This window comes from Calypte anna, chromosome 25 (genome assembly GCF_003957555.1).
Source record: "Calypte anna isolate BGI_N300 chromosome 25, bCalAnn1_v1.p, whole genome shotgun sequence".
Classification (NCBI taxonomy): Eukaryota; Metazoa; Chordata; class Aves; order Apodiformes; family Trochilidae; genus Calypte; species Calypte anna.
This window is the reverse complement of record NC_044270.1, coordinates 155,956-177,155: the sequence shown is the minus strand read 5'-3', so window position 1 is coordinate 177,155 and position 21,200 is coordinate 155,956. Positions and strand designations below refer to the sequence as shown.

Genomic DNA, 21,200 nt, shown 5'->3' with positions numbered 1-21,200 from the left:
CGCCTTTTCCGGTACCGTCGGGAGGGGTCAGTTCCGGAGAGCGGGGCCGTCCCGCCGCCATCTTGGGCCGGCTCCGGGGGCTGCGGCGGCGGCGGCGGCGGCGGCGGAGCGGTTCCCTCCATGGGAAGATGCAGCGGGCGGGGGCGGAGGAGGCGGCGGGGTCGCAGGCGGCGGCGGGGGGGGGACCCGGACGGAGCGGGACCGAAGTGGCGGCGACCGCCACCGCCCCCGCCGGGCGGCTCCTGAGGCGGGAGCTGCGGCTGCTCGAGTCCATCTTCCACCGGGGCCACGAGCGGTTCCGTATCGGCAGCGCCTGTCCCGACGAAATCAGCTGCGAGTTCGTCCCGGGGGTCGGAGCTCGGGCCGGTGCTTCCGCTTCCCGGGGACCGCCACCGGGACCCGTCCGCATCCACTGTAATATCACGGTGAGGACCCCCCCACCCCCTCCCGGTGGGACGGAACACCGGGACCTGGTTCGGAGAACCCGGGGTGGGCTGCCTGGCGTCGGAGCCCCGCTGCCGTTAGGGTCCGGGGGAGCCGTTCGTGTGGCCTGGACCCCCCCCCCGGAGCTCCGCCGGGTTCCCGGTACCGGGCAGCTTCACCCTGGGTAGAGCCGGGTCCGGTAGCACCGGGGGACACACAGGGTGGCCCCGGGTTCCCGTTCCTTCGGTTTTGTTTGGGGTGGGGTTCCCGCTGATGCCTGGAGATGATCCCGGTATCCTGGTCCCGGTAGCACCGGGGCACACACAGGGTGGCCCCGGGTTCCCATTCCCCTGGATATCCCGGTCCCGATAGCACCGGGGGGACACACAGGGTGGCCCCGGGTTCCCGTTCCCTCGGTTTTGTTTGGGGTGGGGTTCCCAGTGATGCCTGGAGATGTTCCTGGTATCCCGGTCCTGGTTCTGAGCCCCTTCCCGGCTGCTCTGGGTCGTTCTTTATGGGGTTCTGGGTTAGGGGGGGTGCAGATCCCATCCCATGGGGTGGGTTCTGATTTTGGGTCCCACTTCCCGGAGGTCCCAAGGGGGATTTTCCAGAGCTGGGATCTCGGGAGTGTCCCCGGGAGCTGTCGGATCCCCCTGCTCGGCCATAACGTCACCGTTGTCCCTGTTCCTGTCCCATCCTGGGGGGTTTTTTCTGGGGGGGCAGACATTGTTTTGCCCTGGTTGGGTTTTGGGGGGGGGGTTTGCTCCCATTCCATGGATCTCAGCAATCCAGAGGGATCCCTTTAGGGAAGAGATGTGGGGCTGCAGCTCCTGGTCTTGCCTTTCCCTGGGGATGTGGAAGTTTCACCCCCCCCACATGTTTTTTTTTCCCTTTTCTGCAGGAATCTTACCCAGCAGTCCCCCCCATCTGGTCCGTGGAATCAGATGATCCCAACCTGGCAGCTATCCTGGAGAGGCTGGTGGAAGTCAGGAAAGGGAACACCCTGGTGAGGGGGGGCAGGGGGCTTGGGATCAGCTTGGAATTCTGCTGAGTTTATGGGGGGTGGGATTTTTATCCCCTGGTGGAAGTCAGGAAAGGGAACACCCTGGTGAGGGGGGGCAGGGGGCTAAGGATCAGCTTGGAATTCTGCTGAGTCTGGGGAGGGGGCTGAGTGGGATTTTTATCCCCTCGTGGAAGTGAGGAAAGGAATCAGCTTGGAATTCTGCTGAGGGGGGTTGGGGAGTGGGATTTTTATCCCTTGGTGGAAGTGAGGAAAGGGTGAGGGGGGCAGGGGGCTTGGGATCAGCTTGGAATTCTGCTGAGTCTGGGGTGGGGATTTTTATCCCCTGGTGGAAGTCAGGAAAGGGAACAGCCTGGTGAGAGGGGGCTTGGGATCAGCAAGCTGAGTCTGGAGGGGATTTTCCTTCCTTTTCCTGATGTTTTGGAGAAGGGACAGTGGCTCCTTTGGGAGGGAAAGGGGCTGCAGGAGTTGAGGGGGGCTGAGTCTGGGGGGGGGTGGGTTGGGATTTTTATCCTGCAGAGGCTGGTGGAAGTCAGGAAAGGGAACAGCCTGGTGAGAGGGGGCTTGGGATCATCAAGCTGAGTCTGGAGGGGATTTTCCCTCCTCTTCCTGATGTCTTGGAGCAGGGACAGTGGCTCCTTTGGGAGGGGAAGGGGCTGCAGGAGTTGGGGGGGAGGGGGCTCAGCCTGGGGGGGTTTCTCTGACACTTGGCTGCTCCCTGGCAGCTGCTGCAGCACCTGAAGAGAATCATTTCCGACCTCTGCAAACTCTACAACCTCCCCCAGCATCCAGACGTGGAAATGTTGGACCAACCTCTGCCAGCAGAACAGGTGAGGAGACTTTGGGAGTTCCTTCACCTGGAAAAAAAAGGAATTCCCTGGAGTCTGCTGGAGGAGTTCCCCGTGGGAAGAGCGGGGCAGATTCTCACCTGTGGGGTGGATTCCTGTGAAGCTTTTTGGATTTAAAAATCCCTCTTAAACTTTGCTCAAAAAGCTCCTGGAGAGGCAGGAGAGGTTTTTTTTTTTTTTTCCCAGGAAGCTGATGGCCCCCTCTGTCCTTTTGTCCCCACAGAGCACGCAGGAAGAGGTGTCCTCGGAAGAGGAAGATGAGGAGATGCCAGAGGTCAGTGAGGAGGAGCACAGGGAGGGCTCAGGGCTGGGAATTGGGAAGAGCCCAGAAGTTGGATTAATCCCAGCATTTTCCCACTGGGTGGGAGTGGTGTGTTCCCACCTGGGAAGCCATGGCCTCCAGAGGGGTGCAGAGGAGTTGGAGGTGAAACCCCCTTGTCCAGTTTCCCAATTCCAGAGCTCTGGGAGCCTGAAATTCCTCCTGGGATGATGGGATTCCTGGGATTCCAGCAAAGAGGAGGATGAGTGGAGTGTGTCTGAGGAGCAGCCATGCTGCACTGCAGGCTGAGCCTGTCACGCTGCAAAACCCACAGGCTGAGGGTGTTGGGTTTTGTGGTTTGGAGCTCTGGAGAAGTGGGTGGAATAAATCCCTGGATCTCCCTGGTGGAATAAATCCCTGGATCTCCATGGTGACCGAGGAGAGAAGCCTCGCACGCTCCTCCCCGGGGTGTGAGAGGCAGGGAGGCTGCAGCTCCTCACACACAACCCTGGGGGCAGGTCACTTGGCAGCACTTGTTGGGGTTTTAAACCAAGTTAATAACTTGCTAAATCCAAGTTGACCTTTGCCAGGGCCCTCCCCTGGAGAGAAAGGAAGAAAAAAAAAAAAAAACCCAAAACACTGAGGTTTCAACAGAACCTCCCGTGTCTGCAAAACTCTGTGGGCAAATTGGTGATCAGAGAATCCTGGGATTTCAGCTTGGAAGGGAGCTCAGGGATCACCTGCTCCAACCCTTTTAGGATTATTGTTGATGTGAGATGGCTCAGCACCCCCTGGAGCTGAGACTCAAAACTTTCCAAAGTGCAGGAATCCAACACTCCCCCCCCTGGGAGACAACTCCAAGGTCTGATTGTCCTCAGAGGGAAAAATTTTCCTCTTGTGCTCAATGTGAATCTCCCCAGGAGCAACTTGTGCCCATTGCCCCTTGTCCATGGGATTCTTTGGAAATCAGGAGTCTCCATCTCCTTTGGAGCTGCCCTTTAAGTACTGGAACACTGTAATAAGGTCACTCCTAAGCCTTTTCTTCTCAAAGCTGAACAAACCCAGTTTTTCTGGCAGGTGCTGCCCTTTTCTGGACCTTCTCCAGCCTGTCCCACATCCTTAATGTTTGTTGTGTGAGTCCTCACTCTCCTGTGGCCTAGAAAAGAAATCCTGGGGAGTTTAGCATTCCTTCTTCTGCCAGGATTGGTGTCCTGACTTGGAGCAAAAGTTCATGGGATTTGTTGGGCTTTGTGTGGGAAGAGCTGTGCCCTGCTGTGTGATGCAGGTTAATCCCCACTCGAAGGATTTTCTTTGCAGGATCTGTTTTTCTTGGGTGACAGTCTAAAAATGGCCGAGCCCTTCCAAAAATGCTGTTCCTCCAGAATAGCAGCAGCAGCAGCAGCAATCAGGCAGCCCTGGAGGAAATGTTTGTACAGAGGATTTAATCCCAAGCTTGGAGCTCTGCCTACCTGGGAGCTGAATCCTGGGGAGATGGGGGAAGGGGTCCCTCCTGCCAGAGGATTTTATTGGGGGGTTGCAGATGGTGGTGTGGGGTAAAACCTGTGCCTAAGGGAAGGAAAAGACCAGGACAAAGCTTCTGGACCAGTTTGGATGGAGCTTGGAGCAACCTGGGCTGCTGGAAGGTGTCCTGACCCGTGCAGGGGGGTTGGAAGTGGATGAACTTTAAGGTCCCTTCTAACCCAAAGCATTCTGTGGACACATCACCTCTTTTTGAGGGGAAAAATGTCCCCCCCCCACCACTCAGTTTTCTGCAGGAGGGTCTCTGCTGGGGGAGGAGGAGCCCAGTGGTGCCAGTGGGTTCCATGGGTTCCTTGGGGGGTGTCCCAGGAATTAATGACCAATTATAACCTGGTGTGAGGCTTGGCAAGGGAGAATCCAGTGAACAAAGAGCTTGTGTGAGCCCACTTGAATTCTGGAAAGGGAAATGTGCTGCTTTCCCTGCTGGGTTTGGCCCAGGAGGGTGGCAGGGCAGGTGTGGGCTGCCCAGACCTTGTGTCTTCCACCTCATTTATCAGCAAAAGGTTTTTCACCCAGGGGGCAGTGGAAGAAGCTCCCCAGGGAGCTTTGGGACAACCCCAAACCTCCTGAGCTCAGGAAGCATTTGGAAGATGCTCTCAGGTGTGATCCCCTACCCAGGGACAGGAGTTGGCCTCAGTGGTCCTCATGGGTCCCTTCCAACTCGACAGATTTTATGTTTTTATGATTCTGTTTGTGCCTCAGATCAGGGTTTGGGAGGGAGGGTTGTGAGTGAATCCTCCTGGAGAGCAAGGAGGAGCAATTAGGGTCCTCTCTGAGCTCTCCTCTCCCCTTTCCCAGGACACAGAGGACTTGGACCACTATGAGATGAAAGAGGAAGAGCCAGCAGATGGGAAAAAGACTGAGGATGAAGGCATTGGGAAGGAAAACCTGGCCATTTTAGAGAAAATCAAAAAGAACCAGAGGCAAGATTACTTAAATGTACGTGTCACCTGGTGGGCAGGAGGCTTGGGGAAGCTGAGGGACCCAAGGGGCTGTCCCTGGCCAGAGGTGGCTCTCAGGGGGGCTGGAGTGGCCAATGCAGAGAAGTCCCTGAGCTGCCTCTGCAGCTGGAGGAAGTGAATTTGGGCCTCAGGTGGCCCCCCAAAAAACAATCTGAAAAATCTGGGGTTCCCCTCTGCTCCCAGGAGCTGCAGCTCCCTCTTGAGCCCTGGTGGGGGGTGGGTTTTGAACTCCTGGGATTTTTCAGCAGTTGAGAGGCCACTGAGGTGGTTTTGCTGCTTTGGGGTGGGGGAAGGTGCTGGAGAGGGAGAAGGGGAAGATGGAGCAGTGAGAGAGACAGTGAGATGTGGTTTAGAAGCTGGGTGGGAGTTGCAGCTGAGGTGTTGGCCTTGTAGAGCAACAACCGTGGTGGGTGCAGCCTAATGATGGGATTTCCCTCTTCCCAAATTCCTCCAGGGTGCAGTGTCTGGGTCTGTGCAGGCCACTGACCGGCTAATGAAGGAGCTCAGGGATATTTACAGATCACCAAGTTTCAAGGGGGGTGAGTACTGCACAAGGGGGGGGCAGTTACCCCATTCTTCATGCCAAGGTTTTTCCTCCTCGTTCTGGGTGGCACCTCGTGGGCTTCAGAGATGTTCAGCCAGGGAGAGGATCTGTCAGGAGGGAGGGAAACTGCCTCACCCTTAACTCTGCTTTATCCCTTCCCTGCTGGTGTGGGATGGAAGTGAGGAATGTGGTGGTGGAGGGGGGAATTGTCTGGCTCCAAGGGTTGTGGTGCTCTTTTTGCTGAGCCCAAGGACTCAGGAAAGAGCAGTGGGAAAACTGCTGCCCTCAGGAAGGTTCTTCTGGATAAGTGCTGCTTTTTGGGGGGGTTTCTTTGCCAGGCTGAGGTGGTGCTGCCAGGGCCAAGGAGATTGGAAATCTCAATTCCCCCTCCTGGTTTTCTCTCCCTCTTCTCCTCCTTGCAGGATACTATGCAGTTGAACTGGTGAACGACAGCCTGTACGATTGGAACGTCAAACTCCTGAAGTAGGTGGCACTTTGGGGTTGTGGGACTGTGGTGGAGCTTGGTGGGAGGGACCCAAATGTCTTCCTGGGAGCCAGAGGGGAAATGAACAGGGCAGGGGAGCACCTGGCAGGCCTGGGGTTCATTCAGCCTCTCACAGGCAGCTCGCTCACTGTCTCCACATCAAAAGGGAGATGACATCTCCAGAGAAAAGATGAGAGAACATGAGGGCTCTGTAAGACTGTCTGCTGTTCCTAGAGTCCTGGAAGAGCTGCATCAGACAAACCCCTCAGCTTTCACACCCTCCAGACACCAGTGCTGCCTTTTCCTTGGGCCAGGCAGTCTTTTATTTTTAAGCTGGCAGCTGGCAAAAAGGGTGTGATGTTCTTCTCTGCAAACCAGGAGCAGAAGGGTGACAGCTCGGGCTGTCCCTGCCCTCTGGGTGACAACCCGAGGGCCCTCGTGGCCACCTGGGTGTGCAGGTACAGTAGCCCTGGGGTGGGTGGCTGGGTGGCAGTGAGTGTGGCTGACTCCAGGTGCCACCACCCTGACTTCTCACCCTCTGGGGTTTGTTTTTTTTCTCCAACAGGGTTGACGAGGATAGCGCTTTGCACAACGATCTCCAGATCCTCAAAGAGAAAGAAGGAACAGATTTCATCCTCCTCAACTTCTCCTTTAAGGTGAGGGAGCCCATGTTCCCCTCCCTCCAGATCCTCCCTTCTCAGAGGGTCAGCAGGGAGGAGGTGTCTCAAGCTCTTGACTTCCCTTCTCTCATTCCAGGATAATTTTCCTTTCGATCCGCCCTTCGTGAGGGTCGTGTCCCCGGTGCTCTCAGGGGGGTAAGTGACTCCCTGCCTGTTCCTGCTGGCCAAGCTCTCCAGCACTGCTTCCTACAGCAGTTTTCATTCTTCCCAGCCCATTTATCTCCCAGCCCATTTATCTCCCAGCCCCCAGTTTGCGGGAGCTCTCCTGCAACCACAGATTCTGGGAAGCGTAGAAGGGGTGGACTCTTTTTTTTTCTTTCTGGTTTTGGTGTTGGGTTTGTTTTGTTTTGTTTTGTTTTTTGAGATCTGTTCAGAAGGGGAAACCCTTCTGTCTCTGGAGCAGCAGGGGGGTGAGGCTGTGTCCATCTCTCACCTAACCCTCCCCCATTCCTCCCTCAGGTACGTTCTGGGTGGCGGTGCCATCTGCATGGAGCTGCTCACCAAGCAGGTGGGTGCTGGCTGCACTGTGGAGCTCCCAATTCCCCTTTGGCTGTTCAGGGGACAGGAAGGGGATGTCCTCTGGGTGCTGGCCTCACTCACCCTGCTGCTCTCTGTCCCCCAGGGCTGGAGCAGTGCCTACTCCATCGAGTCAGTGATCATGCAGATCAGCGCGACGCTGGTGAAAGGGAAAGCACGAGTCCAGTTTGGAGCCAACAAGGTGGGCAAAGGGGTGGAGAAAGAGGATGGGGGGGACCCAAAGGGAAGGTGGGTGGTGGCAGGTGGCTGATGTGTGGCCTGGCTTCCTTTGCAGAATCAGTACAGCCTGACCAGAGCTCAGCAGTCCTACAAGTCCCTGGTTCAGATCCACGAGAAGAACGGTAAGGGCTGGGAGAGGGACCCAGATTCCTGATGAGTTCTTTGAGTCATGGAATGTCAGGGGTTGGAAGGAACCTCCAGAGATCATGAAGTTCAACCCCCCTGTCACAGCAGGGTCACACAGAACACATCCAGGGGGGTTTGGAAGCCTCTAGAGGAGACTCCACAACCTCTCTGGGCAGCCTATTGGATCCCTCACTCTCACAGTCAAGAAGTTTCTCCTTGTGTTGAAGTGGAATTTCCTATGTTCCAGCTTCAACCTTTTATTTCTTGTCCTATTACTGGGCACCTCTGAAAAGAGATTGGCCTCATCCTCTTGACTCCAAGTTGAGTTTTTTTTTCTACCCCAAGCTCAGAGAAGAGCTGGGGTGAAGTGGCAGCTGGTGGCTGCAGTGTCCCCTGCTCCATGAGTGGGTGCTTGGCTCCTCCAGCTGCTCCCACAGCCACAGGGCATTATCCTGCTGGTGTTGGGGAATGAACTGGAAGGGGGAAAACATGGGAATCAAGGAGAACGTGGCCCTCGTGGGACTTGGTGTCTTTGCACTGGCATTTCCCAGTGTGGGGTTGTGTTCCTGGGCAGCTTTGTCCCTCACAGCTCTCTCCTTTTTCCAGGCTGGTACACACCACCCAAGGAGGATGGGTAGGACCATGGATCATCTTCAGGATCTTCTACTTGGATCTCAACGATGCCTCTTGGCTTTTTCCCAGGATGTTCTCCCAGCTCTGCCTGTTGCAGGACAATAATGGCTATTAAAAACTCTAAGTAAAACTGTTTAAGCAGTTGGACTGACCCAAAACACTTGCTGGACCCTTGCTAGCAGGCATTCTTGTTAAAAAAAAAACTTTTGAGCCTCTTGTATTGCTGGAAACTTTCAACTCTACTCCAGTCTAGAGCGTCCTCCTTTACCTATGCTATGGATTTAATTTATTTTCTTATTTCATGTACACTGCTTTTTTTTGTTACAGTGTATGATGGATGTGTATGGAAAATGTATCTTTGGAGAAAAAAGAAATTACAGTTTGTTAATTTGAAGATGCTGGTCTTGACTGAAGTTTTTTTTGTTGATTTTTTTTAATTTTTTTTTTTTCCAAACTGCTGCTGGCTAAATCTTGCCAAACCCCTCTGCAGCCAATTGTGCCCACAACCCTGCTCCTGGGGATGGCTTCGTGTTGGTGGGAGCACAGGAATGGCCCCAACCTCTTCCAGCTGGAGTTCCTGGACAAGCTGCATGGGGAAGATGTGGAACAGCTACCTTGGAAGAAGAAGAAAAAAACCTTTTTTCTGGCAACATGGGAGGGGTGCTGCCTTCTTCCTCTTCTAAACCAAGACCAGACTTTTTTTTTGTTGTTGTTCTTGATAAACTGCAAATTGGCACCTCAGGAAGTGGAGAGGGAAAGATCCATCAGGTGTCCTGGGGCTGAGGGGTTGCTCATCCCACCCCAGGACTTGATCCTGCAGTGACTTCTCTGGAGTTTTTTTCATTTGTTTTGTCCCCAAGCCATCGTTCCAGCTCTGCTCAGTGCTCTGTTGCTGCACCCCCTGTTTGAATCCCCCCTGCTCTGCCTTCAGGCTGCTGGAAGGAGCTGAGGGTGTCCTCTGGGGTTGTGTCCTCAAAGAGGGCAGAGCTGAGTCATTGGTGTCAAAGCCAGAGCACGGGGATTAACTCACTGTGTTTGAATAAAAAACTTCTTACAAAATCAAAGGGGCTCAGAAGTCCTTTATCTCCTCCCAGCAGCTGCTCCCTCCTCAGCCCTTGTCCTGCTCCCAGCTTTGCAATAAAAAGATGCTGAAGGAGAGAGGGATTTGATGGAGGATTTGGGAACAGCTTTTAAGACCTGGGAGAGGGGGTGCAACACTGAGCAGCTTTGCTCTGGGTTCTGCTCCTCTACCCAAACCAGGACCCAGTGGGCTCCTACCCCAGCCCTGTGCCTGGTGCTGGGGGGCTGGAGGCACCCAGGTTCTGCTCCTCTCCTCTGGGGAGGGGGCTGAGCCCTTTCCAAGGAAGGTTTAAAAAAGTTGTTGGTGCTGTTTCATGGGATCATCAAATGTTTTGGGTTGGAAGGGAGCTTTCTAAGTCAGTCCAAACCCCAAGCTCTGGAATGTTCCCAGGGACTCTGCTTCTCCCCCAGCTCTCTGGGCAACCCGGGGCAGGGTCTCACCACCCTCAGCATTAAAAACATTTCTTCCTGCTATCCCCTCGGACTCTCCTTCTGCCCTTCACACCCATCACCCCCTGTCCTATCACCAAGAGGGTTGTTTTTTGGTTTTTTTTTGTCCCCATCATTTTTGATGCCCCTTTGAGCATGAAAAGGCCCCAACAAACCCCCCCTGGAGCCTTCTCTTTGCTGAGGTGGGGAGGGGGCTGTGCCCACTGCCCCTGGTGATGGGGTTGGGTTTGGGCACACTGAGGGTGGCCCAGACACACAGTCCCAAATCCTGGTGCCTTTCTGGGCTGGGATGAGCAGGAATGGTGGCTGCCCACCCCCCAGTGGGTGCTCAGGACCAGCACGAGCCGGTGTCTGGCAGGCGGTGACGGTTCTGGCTGCTCCCACCCACCGGATCACCGGACTCCATCCCACTCAGCACCACCTTTGGTTTGGGTTTCCTTGGTGCCATCTCTCCCGCTCCCATCCCACAGCCTGCAGGAGCTGGGAGAGGAGGGAGACAGGCAGAGAATTCCCAGAGGGATGCGGGGATGGCAAGGAGCCGGGAACGCGGCACGGAGGCACCGATCGGTCCCGTTGGCACTGGGGGCCTGTTGTCAATGTGGTACTGCCAGAACCATGGTACTGCTGGCACCGTGGTCCTGTTGGCACTGTGATCCCCTGGGCACCATGGTACCGCTGGCACCATGGTACTGCCAGCACCATGCTCCTGTTGGCATTGTGGTCCTGCTGGCACTGTGGTACTGCCAGAACCGTGGTACTGCCAGAACCGTGGTACCGCCAGAACCGTGGTCCTGCTGGCACCATGGTCCTGCTGGCACTGTGGTCCTGCTGGCACTGTGATCCTGTTGGCATTGTGGTACCACCAGAACTGTGGTCCTGCTGGCACCATGGTCCTGTTGGCACTGTGATCCCCCGGGCACCATGATACCGCTGGCACCGTGGTCCCACTGGCACCATGATACTGCCAGAACCGTGGTCTCACCAGAACCGTGGTCCTGCTGGCACCATGGTCCTGTTGAAACCGTGGTCCCATTGGCACCGTGGTACCACCAGAACCGTGGTCCTGCCACGGAGCTCCCCGCCCCCAAGTCCCCTCCCCAGGCAAGATGAAGGTTCTGATTTCCATCTGGTAAGGAAAGGAACCGATCCAGCACCGGAGCTCAGTGCCACGGGCACGGAGTTGTCCTCGTCCTCCTCCTCCGAAGGTGAAGCTGATTCCCGTGGAGATCCCAGCCCAGCCGTGGGATCCTGAGGCCCATCCTGCCCGCTGAGGAAATGGCACTTCCCAGGGAGCTGCCGGTGACCCCCAGGCTGCTGCCCGAGGCTGCCCCGGTACCGGACAGGGTGGGGGACACGGTGCTGGGGAGCTGCTGCTCCGGAGGAGTTGAGCTCTGTCCTCCCAGCCCCTCTCACCCAGCAGCAAGGCTGCTCCTTGGGGACATTCCCTGGTTTGGGGCAGGACGTGGCAGTGCTGGGGGGCTGGGGGAGAAGCTTCACCCACAAACCCCCCCTCCTCATCCCCCCTTTGGTGTTGCTGGGGTCGGGAGGGACCCCCCCGGCACCGCTGCCAGCCCTGGAGGAAGCCAAATCTCTGTTCTCCTTCGGATTTTTCATGCGAGGTCTCGGCACCAGCAGGGCTGCACCGGAGCAGTTTGAGCCGCCTTGGTACCGGTACCGGGCAGTGCCCCGACGGCCATGGGAGCACGAACGACCGTCTGGGCACTGGGGGATCCCTGCGTGGGGTCCACACACAAAACCCGTGTGGAGGGGCCATGTGAGGAGCCAAGCCCCCACGCACATTCCCCGAGCCGGGGGGGTGGGTCCCGGGGTCTCCCAGCCTCATCGGGACGAGACCCCCCCCCTGCCCCACCACTCTCGGGGCCCACCCATCCCTCGGCAGCCCAGGGACCGGACGGAACCGCCCGGCAGTGCCCGGGGTAGGAGGGGTCGGTGCTCCCCGAGCCCCCACGAGGCTGCCGGGCCCGGTGGCCGCCCGCCCGGCCGGTGCCTCGCCGTCCCCCGGGGCCGCCCTCTCCGGATCTGGGCGGGGAGCGCCGGCCCCGCCGCCCCTCCGGCCCCTCCGGCTTCGGCCCCGTCCTGTCCCGTCCCGTCCCGTCCCGCCGCCGCCGCATGGGGCCCCCCGGGCCGGCCTGACCCTCCCTGCAGCCCCGCCGACTCCCGGACACCGGCTCCGCCGAGGACCCGCGACGGGACCCCCGGCTGCCTAACCCCGGAGCACGGAGAGATCCCCCCGAACCTTACCCCTGGGGGGGAGCAGAGGACCCTCGGAGCCGCCCCGGGGCTGCCCCGGTCGGACCCCAGACGGCACTTCCCCAACTCTTCCCATCGCTGGAGCAGACACTTCGCCTCCCCCCACTCCCGGGACGCTCCCCCGGGGCCAGGAACCCCCGGGAGACACCGTTCCCTGCCCAGGACGTGGGAGCCGTCACGCCTGGGGACCCCCCAGACGTCCCCGCGGGGGCGAAGGACGCCTGGAGCCCCCCGGCCCCCCTGCTCACCCCCACCCCCCTCCCGGGCTGGCCCCTGGCTACCGAGGGTCCCGCTCCCGGGGCTGGGGGGAGCCGGGCTGCCCTGTGCCCCCCGGCTGAACCGGCCCTGAGCCGGTGGCGTGGCCGGGGGGGGGTAAAGGAGCCCCGGGGGGGGTGAAAGGAGCCCCGGGGGGGACCGCGGCACCTTGCCCCTCCCCAGCCCCATGGCGGCCAAGTGGTTCAAGGAGTTCCCCTCCAACTTGAAGACGGTTTCGGAGCGGGCCCGGCCGGGCAGCAGCAACCTGGGCAAAAGCCGCAAGAATTCAGCTGCTGAGTTGGGGGGGTGCCGGCCCGGCCCTGGGGGTGGCAAGGATGGGGGTGGGCGGTTGTCGAGGGACAACCTGCAGGGTCTGCTCCAGGCCGCCACCGGGAAGATGCGGAAGAATTCGAGAGTGGAATCGGGGACCCCGGAGGGACCCCCTAAAACCTGCGGCACTTACATCAACCGCCTCATCAAGGTGGAAGCTCACGAGAAGAACGGGAAAGGGTACCCCAGCCCCCCTCCTGCCAGCCCACCCGCCCCCGAGGAGGACAAGGGGAAGACCCTCAAGGCAGAGACGGTAAGAGGAGGGGGGGCTGGGGGTGTGGGGGGGCTGCGGGGAGCGCGTGGCACTGCGGGATTTAATGGCTTCAGGCTCCAGCTCATTAGCCCCGCTAACCCCAGCCTTTCATCGTGCCCGGCTCTGCTGCCTGCAGATCCCCATCAAAGCTCCTTTCATCCTGACTTCATCTGCTGAGAGATGGGGGTGGGGGAGTGTTTCTTGCCCCCCAGCCCCCCTTTTCCTTCCCTGGATCTCACCCTACCCCTCCCGACCCGCTGGTTAGACAAAGCCTGATGTACAGCATTGCCCGTGGGATGTGGATGGACTTTCACCCAACACACACGCACAGACATGGCCCTGGGTGGCTGGGAGCCTGTTGGGGGGGGGGGTTGGTGTCACCCAAAAGGGTCCCCATACCCCCCAGGAGCCCTGAGGTGTACAGGGATAAATATAGGGATAGATGCTGCCCCCTCCCCAAAGGTGCCAGACTGGCAGCATGGCTCCATCTGCCATCTCCGGGGACCCCTGCACATCTTTACTCCCCAAACCCTGCGGTTCCTATTTCCCCCCCCCCCCCCCCCCGTCTCAGGTCATCATCCTGGAGGACTACGCTGACCCCTACGACGCCAAACGCACCAAAGGGCAGCGGGAGGCCGAGCGCCTGGGGGAGAACGACGGCTACATGGAGCCCTACGATGCGCAGCAGATGATCACAGGTACCCAGCGGGCCGGACCGGGACTGGGCCAGGCTGAGGTTCGGACAGGGTGGTGGAGGAGGGGGGGATTGGCACCGCTTCCCAGCCGGCAGCACTCGCTGCCCCTCGGAGCCGCCTGGCCCGGGAGGCTCCGGGAACAGGAAAGCGATTTCCTGCGGCTGCGTGGGGCCAGATAAGGAGCGGGCGCGGGGCCGGACGCTGCCCCCCTGCCCGCCAGCCCCTCGCCCACTCCCACCACCCCTCGCCGTGCCAACCCCGCTGTCACAGGGCCGCCGCAAAGCCCTGGGTGCCACACATCCCCAGGGGGGGTGTGTTTTGGGGAGGGGGGGGTGTAGAGTTCCCCGAGGGGTTCCTGCAGCTGTGCCCCTTCGAGCAAAGACCCCGCGGCGGACGCCCAGCTGGCCAGAACAACAGGAACTGACTCGGCCGGAAGCTGGAAATAAAAGATTTGCTGCTGATGGTTTTTTCCATGCGGGGCAGCCCGGGCTGTTTGGTGGAGCCTGGCGCCGTGGGGTGAAGCAGGGGGTCGGGTGTGAGTGGGGGGGGGGGGGTGTGAGCCGCCCCTTTCCCCCCCCCTCCCCCGGGTGAGCCTCCCGTGGGGCCAAGCCTCAGCGCAGGGTGTAACATCCTGCTGCCCCACAGCCCAGCTGGTCCCACCATTGCCTTTCGGTGCCCACGGCGCCGTCGGGGCCGCGCCAGCAGACCAGGCGCCACGGGGATGGGCCCCTTCCTGCCCCGGCTCCTCCCAAGCCGGCTCCTCCAAGTTCCCAACGGGGCATACCCAGCGTGGGGTCCCTGGGGTTACAGCCCTCCCCAAGGGCAGGAGTTGAGAGGGAGTGGGGGGGTCCCAGGGGACATGCAGCCCTCCCCACTCCCCTCCCTGACCCACCACCCTTCTTCCCCACAGAAATCCGCCGTCGGGGCTCCAAGGACCCCCTGGTGAAAGCCATCCTGCTGCTGGATTGTCCTGGAGAGTCTGGGGAAGGGGGCAGCAAAGCAGAGCCGGCCAAGAGGCCGGGGGGCAAGGAGGTGGTGGGGAAGGGGCCACAGCTCTACGACACCCCCTATGAGCCCGGGGAGGGGGTGACCGGGGCACCCCCGGAGCGCAGGGCGAGGGCTGGGGATGGGCGCTTGCCCGAGAACGACGAGAGGCCAGCAGGAGAGTATGAGCAGCCCTGGGAGTGGAAGAAGGAGCAGATTGTCAAAGCACTGTCAGGTAGGGGACAGGGACAGGGATGGGGATGGAGACACGGGGCTGGGGACGTGGCTGGGGCCATGGGTTTTTGGGACATGGATGAAGACGGGGCCATGGGGCTGAGGACACGGATGGGGATGAGGACATGGATGGAGACAGGGCCAAGGAGTCACAGATGGGGCTGGGGATAAAGCTGGGACTGGGGACAGGGATGGAGACACGGATGGGCCTGGGGGCAAAGACTGGGGATAGGGACACGGGTGGGACCGGAGCTCAGGACAGAGGATGGAGATGGTGACGGTACGTGGGGAGACTTTGGGGGCTCACATCTCATTTCCCTCCCCCTTCCCCAGTCCAGTTTGAGGGCTCAGAGCGTCCCAAGGAAGAGGCACCACGGCAGCACCTGCGCCAGAAGAGTTGGACCCCCAAGATGCTGAAGCCCTCAGAGCTCTGCGAGGGGGAGCGGGTGGACCCTGCCCTGGCGCTGGAGAAGCAGCCGTGAGTTGAGGCCACGTGCGGTGGGAATCGGGGGGAGGAGGGGGGACAGAAGGCAGGTGGGGGGGGGTCTGGGGCTTTGCCACGCTCAGTGTGTGTGTGTCCCACCCTCCTGTAGCTGGTACCACGGGGCCATCACCCGTGCAGAGGCGGAGAGCCGGCTGCAGGCGTGCCGGGAAGCCGGGTACCTGGTGCGCACCAGCGAGAGCGGCAGTGGCAAATACTCCATCGCCCTCAAGTGAGTGGGGGGGCACCCACCACGGCCTGGGGGACCCCAACCCTTTGAGGGGGGGGTGTGGGTGGGCATCTGAACCCTTGTGGCGGGATGCTCACCCTGGGAGGTGCTGCAGCACTGAAAGAGCGGCAGCACCCAGGTCCTGGGTGATGGCGCCCACCCATAGGGGGGGGACCCCCAGGTGTCTTGGGGCTGGAGGAGGGAAGGGGGGGGGGAGCTGTGTGTCCCCCTCCCTGGTGCATTGTCGGGAGTGCTGGTGGTGTTTCCTTCCTGAGGAAGTGGAGCCCCTGGAGCCAAAACAATCAGAGCAGGAGGGGAACAAACAGGGGTGGACGTGGAGGCAGGGACGGGAGGGCACCGGGGAGGGGGGGTGTGAGGAGGGGGATGGTGGCACCGTTGACGCCTGTCACCCACCCAGGACCAGCCAGGGCTGCGTTCACATCATCGTGGCCCAAACCAAGGACAACAAGTACACGCTCAGCCAGGCCAGTGGTGTCTTCTCCAGCATCCCTGAGGTCGTCCACTACTACTCCACCGAGAAGTTGCCCTTCAAGGGGGCCGAGCACATGGCCCTGCTGCACCCCGTCCACTGCAAGCTGCATTAGCACTGCCTAATGCCCCCCCAAACCCTCCCAGACTGGGCCACGACCCCCCAACCCTGCCTCAGAGCCGCCTGCTGGGGGATGGGTCTGGCAGAGGACCCCCCCACCACCACCCCAGGGACCCCCAGGGACCACCTGCCCGCCGCTGGACTCCGGCAGGGCAGCCCCTGCCCCCCGTGTACCGGAGCCCACCCGCTGCGGGGCTGGGACCTGTAAGGAAGGAGTGAAATAAATCTGTTGGCTGAGAGGAGGTGGGGGGGGTCCTAGAAGGAGGAGGGGGGGCTGCAATGGGGCAGGGGTGGGGTCTGCGATGGGGATAGGAGGGGGGTAGGGTTGAAGTTAACTCCAGGATAGGGCCCCTCGCCCCCCAGGGACACCTGCATGGGGTGACTCAGCCTCATGCCCACAGCAGCCATGCTCGTTTTGGGGGGACAATTCCCCCCCCCCAGTACATCTGCATCCTGCCAAGCTTTTTATAGAGTGGGGCCAGCTCAGGGGGGTGACCACGGTGTCCCCAGGGGGCACCCCCTGCCCTTGCCCTGTGGTTTCCTGCCTGGGTGCAGCTGCAGCTCCCTGGGGTGTTACACAACCCCGTGGGGTGGGGTGGGCTGATGGAATTGGGGGGGGGGGGACCCAGGGGGGGCATGGCCTGGGAGGATTAGGGGCCACAGGGTGCATGGTCTGGGGTACATGTTCTCACCTGGGGGGGTAGGGCAGAGCCTCACCCCACCACCCCTCTGAAGTCACTCCCAGGTGAGTGGGGGGAGAGGGGGCTGCAGGTGAAGATGGGGGGGGCTGCAGCAATGCCTTGCCACCCATCCCCCCCAAAAAGTAGCCACTTCAGTACAAATCTAAGGCATTTATTTTGGAAAAATTTCACCATGGTTCCTCAGCGTGTGCTCTTAGAATAAGCCCCCGGGGGGGGGAGGTGAGGGGCAGGGCAGAGAGCTGATCCAGTCAGCACACACCCTCCCCCAAGGCTGTTCCCCACGGGACCCCCAAACCCATCCCTGTGGGCAGAGCCCTGCTCCGCTCCCACGCTCTGGCGCATCCCCCCCAGTTTGGCCACAGCCCCAGAGCTCCCCCCCCTCACCCCCCCCAGTACCCATCTCTGGGCCCCCTCTGTTTGGGGGAGCTGCTGACCCCCTCTTCTCAGAGGCTGCTCCCACCCACGGGTCCTGGGAGGGGCTTTTAGTGAGGGGAGAAGAAGGGGGGGCTGCTCCCAGGGCCACATCCCAACCCTGGGGACCCCCCTTCTCTCACCAGCACCCGACCCGCAGGCACCTGCCCCCCACCTTCAGGCTACTGCCCTGAGAAGAAATAGTCCAAGTTGGTGACATGGAGAGCCCTGAGGGTTGGGGGGCCGGGGGGGGAGAGCAGGGGGGTGTCACTGAGGGCGGGGGGGCTGGGGTGGCCCAGGGGCACCAGCCCGTGCTGCTGCCCCTCACCCTCTGCCTTGGCCCCTCGCTGCCCACCCATTCTCCATGTCTGTCTGTACCTGTGGGAGAGGAGATCCAGGTCAGGGGGGGCTGGAAACCCCCCCCCCCCCCCCCCCCCCCCCCCCAGCACTCACCTCACCACAATGGCGATGCAGAGGGCGATGCCCAGGAGGAGGCTCCCCCCGGCCACCAGGAAGGCGTAGGGGGACATCACGGGGCTGCTGGTGGCTTCCACCACGGTCTCTGCACCAGAGAGGGGGGTGGGAGGATGAGGGACCCAGATGAGGGTCCCAACCCACCCCGCTGCCCACCCAGGGACCCCTCCTCACCCCCGAGGTCACCAGCAGTGTCTTCCCTGAAGAGCTCGGGGGGCAGGGTGACCCCATAGGTGCCATCATCCACGGGGAACTGTGTGGGAAACCAGGAGGGCACAATGGGACGGGGCAGCCCCCCCTCCCCCAGTGTCCCCTTATCCTACATGGGGACACAAGACCCAACGAGGTGGGGGGGAGGCCATGCCCTACCTGGGAGCTGAAGGGTCCCATTTCAGAGGTGAAGTCCCGGGGGTCTGCGAGGTGAGGGGTAGGGGGTGATGCTGGGGAATTCCAGGCTGAGCCCCAGGCCCATGAATCCCCCTCCTACCTGTCCAGGGGGTGCCCACCACCTCCCGGCTCCACTCGCTCCACGTGCCATGGCCAAACTCCTCCTGTGCCCGCACCTGCACCACGTGCCGTGTCCCCCGCCACGCGTCACGGATGTCCAGCCACGTCGTCGTCACCTGGTCCACCTGGAGGTGATGGGGACAGCACGGGCTCGAGGACAGCCTGACCAGGGGCCGGGGGACACTTGGTCAGCTCCCCCTGACCAGGGGCTAGGGAAGGGGGGGGGACTCACCTCCGTGAAGGTCTGGGTGGGCTCGGGGCGGTAGCGGACCTGGAAACGGAGCCAGTAGAAGCGGGGGTCCCAGGAGGGGGGGTAGGACCAGTTGACCCGCAGCCGCTGCGGCGCCTTTTCCAGCGGCTCCACTGTCACGTTGAGGGGGGGGTCGGGCTTCACTGCCAGGAAAAGGGGGCTCAGGGTCCACTTGGTCAACCCTGGACACCCCCCCACCCCCTCTCCCCAGCACAAGGTGGGAGCAGCACTCACAGACGCTGCTGAGGGTGATGATTTTGTCCTCGCCAGCCGAGCCCCCGGCGGCGTTGCGGACACAGGTGGACACCAGGAGGGGTTTGGTGTCCTCAGTGCCAGGAGGCAGCTTCACCCGGCAAACGAATTTTTGGGCCTTGGAGAAATAACGGCACCGCTGCTCCGCGGGGTCCTCGGCCACAAACCTGCGGGGACACACACGGCTTGGGAGGGCTGTGGAACAGAGCAGGAACGGGGCAGCCTCCCCGCCGGGGTTGGGGAAAAGGGTGTTGGGAAGGGACAGCAATGTCTCCCGTGTCCCCTGCTGCAGGGTGCCAGGACCACGCTCACCTCCGCCTCACCCAGAGCGTCGCTCGTGTGCCCGGGGATGGTTTCGCCCGCAGCGGCCACTCGCAGATGAGGTCTTTGTCGAGGCTCCGGCGGTAGCAGGAGACCCGGGGAGCCTCGGGGGGCTCTGCAAGGCAGGGAAAGGCTGGAGGGAACGGGGGAGGAGGGACTGGGAGACTCTGGGAAGGAAACCTCCTCCTCACCCACCTTCCACCTGCAGCCGAAGGGAGCGCAGGGGGCGGCCCCCCAGGGAGCAGCTGTAGCGCCCCGAGTCCTCATAGCGCAGCCCCTGGAGGAGCAGAGTGTTGCCCCCCTCTGCCAGCTGCCGGCCCCCCCCCACTGCTGCCCCCCGCTCCTCCACCCGCCAGGACACGGTGACGTTGGGGGGTCCCTTGTCTCTGCAGGTCAGTGTGATGTTGGCTCCCGGGCGTCCCAGCACCACGTCTCGTGAGAGCTCTGGGGGGGGGGGGTTTAAGGCAACAAGAGATAAGACCCTGGGGATGTCCCCAGAGCCCCTGGGGATGTCCCCAGAGGAGGAAAGTGTCCCCCGTCCCCTGTCCCCCCCCAGTCTGCTCCCCAAAGGGCAGCTGGGTGGCAATATCTGCAGCGCAGTGTCTGAGCCGTAACCTGCTGAGCCCCCCCCACACACGGACCCCTCCAAAATACGGACACCCCCCCCAGCACACGGACTGTCCCCGGGACAGCCACCACAGCCCCGTCCAGGGAGGGTCTGGCGGTGGGGCCGGGCAGAGGGGGTAGGAAGAGGGAGATGGGAAGTGGGCTGCGGGAGAGTTCCAGGGGGTGCGGGAAGATTCTGGGGAGGTCTCGGGGGTCCGGTGCCCGGTGCCGGTGGGGTTAAGCGGCCGGGTTGGAGGCGGCACCCGGCCAGGACTGGGCTGGGGCCAGGGAGGCGGCCCGGGGCAGATGCAAAGGTCACCAGCCAGGGCCGAGCTGTCCGTTCCCGTCGACTCCTGCTGCCGGGAACGCGCCCAGCACCCAGCAGCACCCAGCAGCACCCAGCAGCACCCAGCACCCACCTACCACCCACCCACCACCCAGGCTCCATTCCTGCCCGCCGTGCCCCGGTCTCCCCCCCACCCCTTGCCCGGGATCTCCCGGGGCCCGGGATCTCCCCCGGGACACCCCAGATCCCCAACAGGCTCCTCCGCCCCCTGGGGCAGCCCGTGTCCCTGGGGTCTCCGTGTCCCTTTCCCCCCCCTCTAAATCCATCCCCCATGCCCTCCCCGGTCCCGTCCCCCCCCCGGTCCCGGTCGAACCCACCGGTGGGGCCGCAACGGGGAAGGCGAAAGGCGGTGGCGAAGAGGAGGAGGAGGAGGAAGAAGGCGGCAGGGAGCAGCGGCCCCGGGCAGGAAAACATCGGCGGGGCGGCCCGCAGCGCTGCCGGTGCCCGGGGTTGTGAAACCGGGACGGGGGGGAACGGGAAGGGGGTGGGTAAAGGGGGGGGGGGCGGTCCAGGGGCGGCAGCACGTGCGCCCGGGGGGGCGGGGCCATGTGGGGAAGGTGGGGGGGGACCTGTCACCGCCCCCCCCCTCCCGAACAGAGGAGACGGCAGAAGCTGCTGGGAATATTGTTTTTTATAGATATATATATATATAAAAAAGCTGCGTTTGGCTGATTCGGTGTCTATGGACCCATCAAATGATACAATTCCACAATATAGAAACGCGTAATAAATTAGACACACACACACACACACCGCCCCCCCCCCCCCCACGGCATCGCCCCCTCCCTCCCTTCCTCCCCCCGACACAAAATAACTCCTAAATACCTCCAAAAAAATAGAAATAACCCTTAAACACCTTCAAAAATAAACTCCGGCTCAAGACAAAGCCTGTCCCCAACAGTTTCCTCTTTGGTATCAAAACCGCTCCCGGGATCAACCTCCATGCTAGGGGGGTGGGGGGTGATGGCTCCGTGCCCCCCCCCCCCCCCAGTGGCGGGGGTGGGTGAGGAGGAGGAGGAAGCGGAGGGTGAGGGTTGTGCAAGCCCCGGGGGGGCCGGGATCGCTTCCTCATTCCCACCCGGTGCCCCCCTTTTCCCGGGGGTGTGACATCCCTTACACCCCCACGCTCCCTCGAAACAACTCACTGTAAACTCGGAGGGTTTGGGTATTTTTTTTTTTTCCTTC

General features: G+C 61.3%; 3 protein-coding genes across 4 annotated transcripts; 2 read left to right on the top strand and 1 right to left on the bottom strand.

Moving 5' to 3' along the window:
* Positions 1 to 9: 9 nt before the first annotated feature.
* On the top strand, positions 10 to 8,669 carry UBE2Q1 (ubiquitin conjugating enzyme E2 Q1). Of its 2 annotated transcripts, none has more exons than XM_030465234.1 (13): positions 10 to 425; positions 1,325 to 1,429; positions 2,170 to 2,274; positions 2,516 to 2,566; positions 4,889 to 5,029; positions 5,507 to 5,591; positions 6,019 to 6,079; positions 6,646 to 6,736; positions 6,837 to 6,895; positions 7,220 to 7,268; positions 7,383 to 7,478; positions 7,572 to 7,638; positions 8,249 to 8,669. In XM_030465234.1, the coding sequence occupies exons 1-13, from the start codon at positions 129 to 131 to the stop codon at positions 8,278 to 8,280; spliced, it is 1,239 nt and encodes a 412-aa protein (XP_030321094.1). In that variant the 5' UTR covers positions 10 to 128; the 3' UTR covers positions 8,281 to 8,669. The 2 variants fall into 2 exon arrangements, with proteins under 2 accessions (XP_030321094.1, XP_030321095.1); XM_030465235.1 differs by having other exon boundaries at positions 48 to 425; positions 2,179 to 2,274.
* Positions 8,670 to 11,928: 3,259 nt separating this feature from the next.
* Positions 11,929 to 16,386, top strand: SHE (Src homology 2 domain containing E). Its single transcript, XM_030465233.1, has 6 exons — positions 11,929 to 12,914; positions 13,486 to 13,612; positions 14,520 to 14,828; positions 15,161 to 15,305; positions 15,421 to 15,540; positions 15,956 to 16,386. Exons 1-6 carry the CDS (start codon positions 12,519 to 12,521, stop codon positions 16,140 to 16,142), a joined length of 1,284 nt encoding a protein of 427 aa, XP_030321093.1. The 5' UTR covers positions 11,929 to 12,518; the 3' UTR covers positions 16,143 to 16,386.
* A 597-nt stretch (positions 16,387 to 16,983) lies between these two features.
* Positions 16,984 to 20,495, bottom strand: IL6R (interleukin 6 receptor). The gene is made up of 10 exons (XM_030465257.1): positions 20,333 to 20,495; positions 19,259 to 19,507; positions 19,055 to 19,178; positions 18,725 to 18,909; positions 18,473 to 18,633; positions 18,221 to 18,365; positions 18,103 to 18,146; positions 17,908 to 17,986; positions 17,713 to 17,821; positions 16,984 to 17,637 (listed from the first exon to the last, which is right to left on the bottom strand). The coding sequence occupies exons 1-10, from the start codon at positions 20,427 to 20,429 to the stop codon at positions 17,442 to 17,444; spliced, it is 1,389 nt and encodes a 462-aa protein (XP_030321117.1). The 5' UTR covers positions 20,430 to 20,495; the 3' UTR covers positions 16,984 to 17,441.
* Positions 20,496 to 21,200: the final 705 nt, after the last annotated feature.